Genomic DNA, 13451 nt, shown 5'->3' on the forward strand with positions numbered 1-13451 from the left:
CCCGAAACACCCTATGACCCCAGGAAACATCACTGAAGATGTGTTCAGGAGCATCAGAAGATGTATTAAAGAACTAGTCCTACCTAAAGATTATTATCTCCAAAAGTAAAGGAGTGAGTAAAACTGGTTGATTTTGACATTATATTTGCATGTTGGAAATTTTACAATGCATTTTCGATTGCTTGGCTTTTTTTTATACAGGGAACAATGACTGATCTTAGTAAAAGAAAATGAAAGAAAAAATAGAAAAAAAAAAAAAAACTATATACACACACACTTTGTCAGTATAAGAATACTGATAAAGTAGTGCAAAGTAGGCTCCAGCACTCTGCGACCCTATTTAGGATAAGCAGCTTAAGAAGTTCGTTTTTTTAAAGCTCACTACGTAGGCCTATCCGGTTGTGATTGCCAGGCTCCAGCCACCAGTCGTGTCGAGTCGCTTTGGACATTGAACCACTTCGACACTTCGACACGGGAGGTTTAGCAGCAGCTGCGCAGCTGGTTCTCTCTGCAGAATAATCTCATCAGAAATTATTTCATCAATATGGCAGTTTTCAGTCTGATTTTCGGCTGTGCTTGTCATGCACTTTGGTATCTGTTCTTCATTGTTCTCGTGGCGTTTCTCGGCTACAGTTTGTATATAAAACACATTCACATGAAATATGACCACATACCCGGGCCACCGAGAAACAGGTAAGTGGATTATGTAATTAGCCTACATTATACTCGCTTTCTCACAAACTTCATAAAAACACTTAATTTTACGAGATGACGCTTCATCTTCCCACCAGCTTTTTCTTCGGACACACACCGACGTTTCTGAGGGAAATGAAGGCTGAGAGAGTTGTACACGAAAAACTTCTTGAATGGTGAGCACAGCTTTCAAGTTTAACTCAAGCTCTTGGTGTCACTTAGCTGCCATTTTGAGATTGAAAGTTCGTGTATTTATCAGCCCTATATACAATCAGGTCCATAAGTATTGTGACAGTGACACTATTTGTGTCTCATCTCAAGCTCATCGAGAGAATGCCAAGAGTGTGCAAAGCAGTAATCAGAGCAAAGGGTGGCTATTTTGAAGAAACTAGAATATAAAACATGTTTTCAGTTATTTCACCTTTTTTTGTTAAGTACATAACTCCACATGTGTTCATTCATAGTTTTGATTCCTTCAGTTAGAATCTGCAATGTGTGTGTGTGTGTGTGTGTGTGTGTGTGTGTGTATCTATATACACTCCTGATCAAAATTTTAAGACCAGTTGAAAAATTGCAAGAATTTACATTTTGCACTGTTGGATCTTAAGAAGGTTCAAAGTAGAGCTTCAAAATGCAAAAAGAAGAAATGAGAGTGAGACAAAAAAAATTTTGAGTAAGCAACAGAGGTGGGACCAAGTCATTGTTTTGCAAGTCACAAGTAAGTCTCAAGTCTTTGCCCTCAAGTCCCGAGTCAAGTCCCAAGTCAAGACAGGCAAGTCCCGAGTCAAGTCCCAAGTCAAGACTGACAAGTCTCAAGTCAAGTCCCAAGTCCTACAGTTTGAGTTTCAAGTCCTTTCGAGTCCTTTTAACAACAGAGTAATAAACATATCATGTATGCTTTTAAAATCTGTATTTATTTATAAAAACGTGTTGTTTTTTTGTTTTTTATGCTCCATTCTTATTTTGTTACTGTCTTCTAATTTAACAAAACACATTACCTGGGAAAACCTTTTTGATCCTGCAGTCATAAAATCAAATTGTAAAGCAGAATCACCATCTGGTAATGTAAGTAATGTAAATTAAGTAATGTAAGTAATGTAAATTACTTATCAAACAGACCTAACAATTCAGCTACCAGTGAATCAGCAGTAGTATGCATTTGATAACATAGATTGAAAAATAAGCCGAAGTGATACCTCTTCTCTGAATAGACAAGCTAAGCCAGTGTGCTGCTTTTAGCCAGCGAAAATAGAGCGAAGTGGCACTTCTTCGCTTTGTTTCACAATCTATGTCAGTGCACTGCTGTAGCCTGGAAAGTTTCTTTGCCTTTTAGCTCGTGCGGTGCCGGTGTAGTTGCTATCAGTGTTGGGACCAATTACTCACAAAACTAATAAGTTACAATTACTAATTACTTCTGTAAAAAAGTAATTTTGATTACTATTGATTACTACAATTACTGCTGCAGAAGAGTAATTCAATTACTGGGGAAAGTAATTTTTATGATTATTTTTTTCTTTTCTTAAATCCTCTTATTAATGCACATATTTTTGCGTTGCTGTTGCAGTGTGGACATTGCTGTCAAATTTCATCTATCATTGTCTGTTGGCCACGTTACTTTGAAAAAGTAATACATTATAATTTAAAGTAGTAATGTCAGTTAGTCAGGATGGGGAATTGAACCCCTGGTCTTCTGTACCAGTGTTTCCCAACCTTTTTTGTCTTGTGTACCCCCTGAGCCGTTTTTGTCAGACCACGAGTACCCCCTCACTCATACGTGGCTACGGGGGGGGGTTAAATAATGCTATTAAAAACAACAATCCTAATTTCTTTACTCACTGTTCTATTTCCACTACAGTCCATCAAAGTAGCTTTACAAGAACTAGAAACTCAAAATAAGCTCTAAAACTACAGGAAATACCTTGAATAATCCAACTACATCAAACTATTCTTCGAAAAAATTTATTGTAGTGTCAACAAAAAACAAAGCAAGATATGGCATCAAATAGTGACATACAGTATATGTTTGAGCTGTACACTGTCCCTTTTAGATCAAATAAGAAAATGAAATGAAACTATGCGACAAAATAATGCAGTTTAAAATGCAAAAAAATAGATATCTATCTTGAGACAAACTCAAAATATCAGTAAAATATGAACTATTTCTGACATTAATATCCTGACAGACTTTTTGAAAGAATAAAAAGCTCAGTATTTGCTCCTCCTGTGGTCTGTCCTCTCTCTCCCTCACTGTCCTGCACTCGCTTCAGCCTGTAAACAATCATTAGCTGTTAGCTTAAACAGAGAGCTGAAAGAGGCAGGTTTTGGACCAAGCAGGGGAAAAATATCGCTTTTCATATTACAGCCTTGTGCTTGGTGAACAGGTGGTGTGATAAATGACTCACTGGCTTTCACTTGAGGAGGTTTTCTTGCTACTTCTCATCAGGCTGCTGCCTCTCAGGCTGACGGACTGAAAGTTACCGAGCTGCCGCTCTGCCGGCAGCAGGATGCGGGCCAAACCACTGTGAGGCATGGGGGAGGTCATAACTTTTAAACACTTAAAAACCCACTATTTGACATTTATAATTAGCACCGCTTGCATTGCACTTTCATTGAATATTACTATATTATTCAAAATTTATGGATGGAGGGGTCTAGTAGTAAGTAACGGCAAGTTTGACACTTCTTCTTCATTGGTTGTCCTGCAATTTGATTGGATGGATACTGTCGGATCAAACAACGTGGAACTAATTTGATTGGATGTTGTGCCGACAGCACACACGGACACAAACACACAGACGCACACATATACACAGAGGGAGATAGAGCGTTCCTTAATAACATACTTTTTAATCTTTGTGTTTTGGGGAAAGTAGGGAGTCTTTCCAAGTCAAAAGGCTGAAGTCCAAGTGAAGTCACAAGTCCTTGATGTTAAAGTCCAAGTCGAGTTGCAAGTCTCTTTACATTTTGTCAAGTCGAGTCTAAAGTCATCAAATTTATGACTCGAGTCTGACTCGAGTCCAAGTCATGTGACTCGAGTCCACACCTCTGGTAAGCAATTTATTGCAAACAACCATTAAACTGAAATGATCAAAAGTTTAAGACCACATCTCAAAAAAACAAACAAACAAAAAAAACCTAAAATAGAAATGAAATTTTCAAAAAAGGACTCAGTAATGAGTAGCTGCGCCATTCTTGGTAATCACCTCAAAAATTTGTTTCGGCATGCTTGATGCTAGTGTTTCCAGGAAGCTAGTGGGAATGTTGCAATTGGATTTAGATCAGGGGAACACGCAGGATGGTTCAAAAGAGTGATGTTATTTCTCTGGAAGAAGTCCTTTGTCAGGCGGGCATTGTGAACTGCAGCGTTGTCCTGTTGAAAAACCCAGTCATTACCACACAGACGATGGCCTTCAGTCATGAGGGATGCCCCCTGCAACATCTCCACATAGCCAGCTGCCGTTTGACACCTGTGCATGGGAGCATGTTAGGTTACAGTTCCTTCATGAAATTTTCTCTGAGAGCTGCACAAACATGCAGGTACATGTATACATGCAGCAATTTCTCCCTCTCTCTCTCTCTCTCTCTCTCTCCCTCCCTCCCTCCCTCTGCTCTCTATCTCTGTCTCACTCACTAACACACCCCACCAAATATCCAGGGCGGCCTAAAGGGTGTGTTCAGGCTGTAATTGTTTGCATTTCATGTTACCTTTACAGGGCCCAAACTTATGGTCCTGTTTACAGGCTCAATGGTTTGCATCATGCCATGATAGTTGTGTCCTGTCCAGAGGCCACTAAGGTAAAAAGCAAAATTTAATTTGCAGTAGGTATTTGCTTAATTACCATCAGTTGCATAAGCAAAGAAAAAAAATTACAATAATAATATAAAAAGTAGTGTAAAGGTGCTCAGGGAGCCCTGTCTTGTTTGAACTACTTTCAGTGCTACATTTTGAAAATCAGTGTCTCTTACAACAGTATTTGAACTGAAAAAAAGGCCTTGTTTTAATACCCCTCTTGTGTTGCCCCTGGTTTTAGGAAATCCTGATGTCCCCAAAGTATCCAAAAGATAAGTTTGCCTACAAGAGACTCTTCCACCTGTTTGGTCAGAGGTGATTCACTGGTCTTAAAAATAAACTGCTCAGCTATAGTTACCATAGGCTAGGGGTGTAACGATTCTCTAAATCCACAGTTTGCCTCAGACCTCACTTTTAGAAAATCAGCATTTTTATTGCATAGTTTCCAAACAAAACATGTTTAATGAACAAAGTTATGTTCATATATTATACAATATTGTTTAGAATCAGTGTTAGGAAGTTGTACAGGTCATAAGTCCCTCTCTATATCTATTTTATATTGCTGTGAAAACATTTACAAATTTCTCCTTCAAAAAACTATACGTATTGAAGTATCTACCAAAAACTAAATTTTACAAATCAGGGAGCATGGGGACCCAAATGGTACAGTAGTTGTGCTTGTCAGTTGCAACAGTGGAGACATACTTGGCCCCTTTGATTTGAAATTTCATATGTGGACTCTGAAATATGTAATGTGTCTCAAATACTTTTAGAATGCATGTGCTATTAAATGGCATAAGCAGGTTCTGCACCATATTTGTGCTTACACACAGTCAGATTTTTAGTTATAAATCCTAACAGCCTTTACAAGTTGAAAAAGTAAATAACTCTCTTTAATAATCTCTTTAAGGTTCCTGGGCAATGGCATGGTGACAGCAGTGAATCATGAGCAGTGGTACAAACAGCGCCGGATCATGGACCCTGCCTTCAGCAGCCTGTAAGTTATTAATCCCATTCACACGGCAGAAGACAGGGAAAAGTTGCAGATTTTCAATCAAGATACACTGTGTAATATCACAAATTTTCTGTACCATCTAGTGGCATCTGTACGCAGTCTCAGTTACAAGCTTAATAATTTTTCTTTATCATATCATTATCATTGATCAACAACGCTCATGAATAGGGATCAACCGATAATGATTGTTCAGGGCCAATATTGCTTATTAGTAATCAAGGGCACCGATAACCAATATTCAATGCTGGTATTCATTTGCAGTAAATTTGAATCACACTCTCAAAATATATACCAACATAAACCTTGCTTTGATTTCACAAAGGTTTAATTAACATAAATTTGAAAATAAAGTTGCATGGAGTTCAGTTGTGGTAATTGTGGTAACCAAACACTTGTGACAAGTATATGTAAGGGAAGCAACATTGTATGACTGTGACATTTGCATGGTGCTTCACATGTTTGGCATCTTGGCTATGTTTTAGCTCTCTCTATACCTGCTATCACTTCCAGGTACCTGAGAGGTCTGATGAGCACCTTCAATGAGAGGGCAGAGAGATTGATGGATAAACTTGCAGATTTTGCTGATTGCAAGAAAGAGACCTGTATGCTCCATCTAGTCAACTGTGTTACCCTAGATGTTATTGCCAAGGTAATGGGACCTGTACCATGACTTATGGCTGCATTATGCTCCATGTCGTGTTCATGATGCTCACGGCATGAATAGCATGGCACGGTGTCTGTGAATGTTAGGCCAATCATGGTTGGTAAAGTTGAACCAGCAAGAAACAGCAGTGACATAAAGACGGGAGGGAAGGGGAGATCCCATAAGGCAGGATCAAGTGTGACAGTTCCTGAGACCCAGGTCCGGGTGTCAGGTTCTGCCACTTGGTCTCATGGGTTCACACTAACCCTGAACCTCCGGAGTGTGTTGCCCCCCAGGTTTTGTTGTTTTTTTTTTCTTCTGTGGTTTAAATTGTTCACAGAGTATTTTTCTCATTCCTTGTTTACAGTGTTTATATTGCTCATTCCTTGTTTACAGTGTTTATATTGCTCATTCCTTGTTTACAGTGTTTATATTGCTCTTTGGTACTGTTATCTGTATATACTGTTTATTGTGTAAATTGTGCTTCGTATCTTGCTATCCACTTTGCTGCTGTGATGTGTGAAATTTCCCCACGGTGGGACTAATAAAGGAATATCTTATCTTATCTTATCTTATCTCTTCAACCAGTCATCATCCAATCCAATTAATGTGAAGAGAGAGTACTGGTTCATCACAAAGGGTGAAGTCATACTCATCCATAGTCTGATTTTCTACAGTCAAGTATCAAATGCTGCTTAACTGTCCTCACAGATTTTTTCCTCACAGCTATAGCTTCATCAAAAGTTTTTGTGAACTACATTGGTCAAGATACATTTGTTGTTTCTTTTATTTCCACAATACTACATAGGTTGCTTTCGGAGTGGATTTAGACCTGCTTAAGCATACTGACTCGCCCTTTCCTAAAGCCATCGAGGTGTGTCTGGAAGGGATGATGTACCATGTCCGAGATGCATTCTTCCAGGTTTGAGTTCACTGCACATTTGTATGAAGTTTTAATGACAAATATAACCATCTAACAAGGTATGTGAGATCTTAAAATCTGTCATTTCCAGTTAATCCCAAAGAACTGGCCCTTCGTCAATGAAGTGAGGCAGGCATGCAAGCTGCTGCGTGACACAGGGTACAGGTGGATCCAAGCCAGGAAAACTGCCATCCAACATGGCGAGGAGGTTCCGAAGGACATCCTCACACAGATCATCAAAAGTGCTGACAAAGGTGACAGTCACTTAGAATCACATTAGATTAAATTAGACGAAATTTTAATGATCCCTAAGTGCAAAATGTTACATTCACAGGTTGTAATACTTTACAGATAGATATAATACAAGTAGTAAGATTGAGGTCAGTGTCTATGGACCTATTCAATGTCATTTTTCCCAGAGGAAAGCATGGGTAAAGATGATGAGGAGTTCATGTTGGACAACTTTGTGACATTCTTCATTGCGGGTGAGGCTCATTTGTTTGGTCTTTGGTATGTGAAAACGATAAACTTGATTTAAAAAAAAAAAAAAAAAATACACTTGATACTTTAAAGCTAAATTTTGAGGGGGAAAAAAACAAAGCAAGATTCTCTATTATATTAATTAAAAATGTAATATTATTGCTGTAATTTTACATTTTAGGGCAAGAAACAACAGCCAATCAACTTGCTTTTTGCATCATGGAACTGGGAAGACATCCTGATATACTGGAAAAGTAAGAATTAGTACACTGACAAACACTTACTTTGACATTGTTGATAGTGACAAAAAAATCCTCAATTTTGTTAACTTTCTCAGAGCGAGGAAAGAGGTGGATGATGTGATTGGAATGAAACAGGAGATAAGCTATGATGATTTGGGGAAACTGGTCTACCTCTCACAGGTACATATCATGAAGTTAACAAAATGACAATGTTGTTCTTTTTCAAAAGAAACCAACAGCTGTTAATGAAATTGTACAACTACCGCATAACCCCCCCCTGCCCTCCATTTACCTCCAGGTGCTAAAGGAGACTCTGAGGCTCTACCCCACCGCTCCGGGTACATCTCGTGAGGTGCATGAAGATATGGTCATCAATGGCATCCACATACCTGGAGGAGTCACCTGTGCTGTGAGTCCTTCAACTTTGAGTGTGTTTATACTTCTAAATCAGCATTTCTCTTACTGTGAGTGGAGGTCGAAGCTTGATCCATGTCGACAAGTCTTTTTTTTTTTAACAAGAAAATGATGGCATAGTTGCTTTTCAAATGAGTGGTTACTTTTGATTAAGGTTAGCGATAATGTTAGGTCAGGCAGCTAAATCAGCTCTGTTAAGGTTAGGGTTAAGGTTGTGGTTAGGCAACTAAAACAGTGTTTAAAGTCAGATTAACATCAAAGTATGATAAGTTCAGTGCAAAAGCCCTGCCATAAATCCTCCCTTTTAAGAAAGTTTATCATGTTCAGTTTTTGTTGACATTGTGGAGAATGTGTAAATTTAATTCTGTTTATTATTGAGGTTGTAGTTTGAAGAGGTCTTGTACTGGACTACACTATATTGAGAGGTGTTTCTACTTTTTTGTCCTCCCTATTTATACATACATGAGGGGACAAAATATTAGAAACACCTCTCAGTGAAATACAACTAACTGAGCTGAATGCCAAACATAGAATTGAATGAACACCTCTATTACTGTGACAGAAAGAAAACCTGAGTATTATAGGCATCAGAAAAGTAAACTTATTTGTAACACAAAGAAGTGATTAGCAGCTTTCAAGTTTTTTTTTGTTTGTTTGTTTTTTTGTTTGTTTGTTTTTTGTTTTTTTGCTTTCATAGCAATCTGTCCTACCAAAATATTATTTTCCACAATAGTAAAGGAGTGAGTAAAACTGGTTGATTTTGACATTATATTTGCATGTTGGAAATTTTACAGTGCATTTTCGATTGCTCAGTTTTTTTCTACAGGGGACATTGGCTGATCTCAGTAAGATAAAAAATAGAAAGAAAAAAAAACAGATTTTTTTTTCATAAGAATACTGACAAAGTAGTGCAAAGTAGATTCCAGCACCCTGCGACCCTATTTAGGAGAAGTAGCTTGAAAAATGAACAAATCAACTGACAAAGCAAATAAATTTAACTAATAATAAAATGAAATAATCAATGTGATGACATTTAGTTTAGTTCCTATGTGACGTCAAGAATGGACAAATTCTTCAAGGACCCACTGACGTTTGATCCAGACAGATTTCACCCAGATGCACCCAAGTAAGTGCCCTGCAATGAAAAATGCAGATTACATTTCTGTGTATATGTTTTGGTGTGTGTGTGGGTTTGTGCAAGTATGCATTATGCACTGTAGGTTTCCCTGATATTGTATTGCAGTTTACTGCCAGATTAGCTCACCTGAGACAAAATAAAGTAATCATGTGTGACATTGTAGATATTTCTTACTTTCAATCTTCACAAGCTGCTGGAGCTTAGATAATTTCTCCATATGAATCCTTACCACAAAGTTAAGTTTCACTTCATGCAAAAGACTGGAAGAAAAATCCACTGAAGTAAACTAATGTGTCTGTTATCTGTTTTACAAGGCCTTACTACTGTTATTATCCCTTTTCTTTGGGACCACGCTCATGCCTGGGACAGAACTTTGCTCAGGTGGGGAGCAAACACACACATTCACACTCGTGCACAGCAACACTCAAACTGATTGAATTGAATGGCGTCATGATATGATTTTAGATGGAGGCTAAGGTGGTGATGGCCAAACTGCTGCAGAGGTTTGAATTCAATCTGGTCCCAGGGCAGAGCTTTGACATCCGGGACGTTGGAACCCTCAGGCCAAAGGATGGAGTAATGTCCCACATCAAACACAGAAATCACAGCAAAGTAAATGAATGACCATACCGTACGATAAGATGACAAGATCAGATGAGATAAAACGCTGAAACTGGCTTTTTGCACTAACAGACTATAACTGGATACAGCAGAGCAAAATGACAATGTAAAGATCAACAAAGAATAGATTGCACAAATGTATGCAAATCAGAATATCAGCACTGGAACAAGTAAATTTCAGGGTTTATAAAAACTAGTTTATAGCAGAGAGACAGATGCTAAGGAATTTTATGTTGTCTTTCTTTCATATTCCAATGAAGTCTTCAACACAGTAGGCCATATAATTTTACTGCGTTGCTTGAGAAACCAGGTTTTTCCTCACAGGTTGAGGGAACCTTTTCTATTAAGACTGGCAACTCGTCCTCAGCAGACATTACATATTTGTTCCCACTGGGGTGCAGTCTTGGCCCCATGTTATTCTCCATTTACATGATGCCACACAGACATATTATCTGTAAACATGAATTTTAATTGTAATGCTGATGACACACACATAGGAAAAAACAGGGGCTTCACTAGCAGTGAAGACCCTGTTTTTACTAAGTGTGTGTGTTTTTTTCTTCTTTCTCCCCTCCCACAATTCACTTACATTGATTCACCGTGAATCAGGCGCTGTCTCTGTAGTTATGAAAACAGTGACAAGACTTTTAGGTGTAATTTGTGATGCTAATTTGAGTTTCAGTGAGCAGATTAAAGTGGTTCAGCCCTGTTTCTTTCATTTTTATTAATCTGGAGAGTCACCCATACTTTCTGTCTCCCCCAGTTAGACCACTTCAACTCTTTGTATCTCAGCTAAAATCCACTCAATTTGATTTATTGCTTTTCCTGATGATTTTTTCAGTCATTTGTAAAGTGTTTTGTAGCTGTTTTGAACTGTAATGTTTGTCTTGTAATTTTATTGATTGTATTTAATCATACCTATTGTAATGAAACGCACTACTTATTGACAACATAATTATCGTACATGTTTCCTCCTGTTATTACCATTATAAACAATAACTAGGACGTGGCGATGATTTGATGGACACTTTTATTCAAATTAACTTTTTCACACAAATCATCAAGCTGAGGCTGTGAGGCTTCCTCACATTGTTTTTTCATTTGTCTTTTAATCTTTCTTTATTTGAGGTCATTATAGCGGTGTGACCGCAAGGTGGCAGTGTAACTTACCAAAGAAATCCCAAACACACCTGTTCAACTTGTAAAATGTGAACTGTGTTTCTTTCAGCAGTCTAATAAAACACTCAGAGATGGTTGTGCACCTTGTTTTCATGTCGTGTTTCCTTTTTTACATTTGTTTTACGATGCATACACAGACAATGTTGAAAATGAACTGAATCAACAAAATACTGTTGAATGCTGATGGCATGTATGTTGGGAGTTATTGTCACGTTTTTTCAGAGATTAGTACATAACATCAGCCCCTACATTTACAGCAACTCTAGAACTAATTGATACATTAACCCTCATACAGACAAACGCTGGCACTGCTAAATAATAATTATTATCACTGATTATTGAATGATTATAATAGTAGTGAAAAATGTGTTGGGACTAATTAATATCTTTAAAATACATTCATCACGTTCAGTATTTTTTGCTATTTTGACTATTAGGTGAGCCTTCTGTGGCCTACACTGTAGTCGCTTTCTCACAAACTTCATAAAAATAGTTCATGTTACAAGATGACGCTCTATCTTCCCACCAGCTTTTTCTTGGGACATACGTCGACGTTTCTCAGGGAAATGAAGGCTGAGAGAGTTGTACACAAAAAACTTCTTGAATAGTGAGTAAGTCGTGGTCCGTAAGTATTGTGAGAATGACACTATTTATAATTTTGCCCTTGTACACCACCACAGTGGATTTGAAATGGAGTAATCAAGGTGTGATTGAAGTGCAGCCTTTCAGCTTTAATTTAAGGGGTTGAACAAAAAAAGTGTAATTAACTGTTGAGGAATTACAGCCAGTTAAAAAAAAAAAAAAAAAACTCAACACGCCATCCAAAGAGGTGTCTGTGCAGGTGAAGGAGGCCAACATTAGGCTCAAAAAGCAAAAAACAAAACAAAACAAACAAACAAAAAATAATCAGACAGATAGCAACAACTTTAGGAGCAGCCAAATCAAAGGTTTGATATAACCTGAAAAAGAAGAAATGCAGTAATAAGCTCAGCAACACCAAAATGCCTGGAAGACCATCGAAGACATCTGTGAATGACCAAAGAAGTCTTTCCCGGTGAAGAAAAACCCTTTTACACCGTATAGGGAAGTCAAAAACACTCTGGAGGAGGTCGGTGCATCATTGTCCAAATCTACAGTCAAGACATTGTGACAGGGAATAGGGCCCTTCCTATGTTCCCCAAAATCCCACTCCTCACCTGACTCTGAAGGCAACCTTGGTAGGTGGGTGTGGAGAGGTAGCAGCTCCACCCACAGACCAATCTCCCAATTTGCGGCTCACGGCAGGTGTATATAAAGGGGTTAGCTCATCAGCCAGGATGCAATGCTGGTTGATGGGCTGCCCTGGTGATTTCTCCTGCTGTGAGCTGCCAATTGAGCTGTGTGGCCCCAGTTGGGAACAAGACATGAGTTCTCCCTCCAGCAGAGGTTTGAGTCTGTTCTAGGACTGGTTCCTGCAGTTGCTGTTTTCTGCCTCCCAGTTTTTGATATGTTGTCCATGTGAACCTCTGGTATACCTGCTGTTGTTCTTAAGATAATTCTTGTACTCTTATTGGAGTGTTGTGTTTTTCACAGGTTGTGAGTGCCGCCAGGTGGGGTCAGCCACCCGGGTGAGGTCCCCTTCACTGTGTTGCTGTGGCTTCGAGCACTGGGCACCTTTTTTTTTTCTCTTTTGTTTGAGTTTGCTGTGTGTGTGTGAGTGTATGCACCCCCGGACACTCTTCCCCTTTAAAATCTGGCCCCATCTTTTCGGCGGCCTCAGCCATAACCTTGTTCCAGTGTGTTTTAGTGGCACATATTTTTAGCTTGTGGAACTGTTTTAAAATAATTGCTCATTGTAATAAAATATATCTTTATACGGATGCCTTTTTTTTCAGGCAGTGATTTATTTATTTTCCTTTTGAAGCTGTTTTTTTTGGGATCTTCACCCCCACCCTCCACTTACACACTAAACAAATCAATAAACACTTTGATTTTTGAATTGCCATCTCCTTTGCCTCTCTGTTTCTGTTGGTGAACGAACTTGTGAATGTCCAGGCTGGTAATCACATCTTGGCCTCCTAACTCTGAAGTTCAGGCACATTTAAATGTAGTGCCTTAGGTTTAGTTCTTACCACTCTGTCACAACATGTTTGTGAGAAAATAATTACAGAGGGTAAACAGCAAGTTGCAAACTACTGGTGTCACTCAGGAACAGGAAGGCCAGATTAGACTTTACAAGAAACATCTCAAAAAGCCTGACTGACTCTGGAACAGGTTCTTTGGACAGATGAAACAAAGATGAACTTGTACCAGAATGCTGGGAAGAGAAAAGTGT

General features: G+C 38.5%; 1 protein-coding gene across 1 annotated transcript; it reads left to right on the forward strand.

The window, feature by feature from the left end:
* The first annotated feature begins 502 nt into the window (after window positions 1-502).
* On the forward strand, window positions 503-10796 carry LOC115355783 (cholesterol 24-hydroxylase-like). The gene is made up of 15 exons (XM_030046673.1): window positions 503-693; window positions 792-869; window positions 4407-4488; window positions 4725-4798; window positions 5394-5480; window positions 6009-6147; window positions 6950-7063; window positions 7155-7317; window positions 7483-7548; window positions 7725-7797; window positions 7881-7965; window positions 8084-8194; window positions 9237-9325; window positions 9652-9718; window positions 9803-10796. The coding sequence occupies exons 1-15, from the start codon at window positions 545-547 to the stop codon at window positions 9959-9961; spliced, it is 1536 nt and encodes a 511-aa protein (XP_029902533.1). The 5' UTR covers window positions 503-544; the 3' UTR covers window positions 9962-10796.
* Window positions 10797-13451: the final 2655 nt, after the last annotated feature.

Source organism: Myripristis murdjan, chromosome 24 (genome assembly GCF_902150065.1).
Source record: "Myripristis murdjan chromosome 24, fMyrMur1.1, whole genome shotgun sequence".
Lineage (NCBI taxonomy): Eukaryota > Metazoa > Chordata > Actinopteri > Holocentriformes > Holocentridae > Myripristis > Myripristis murdjan.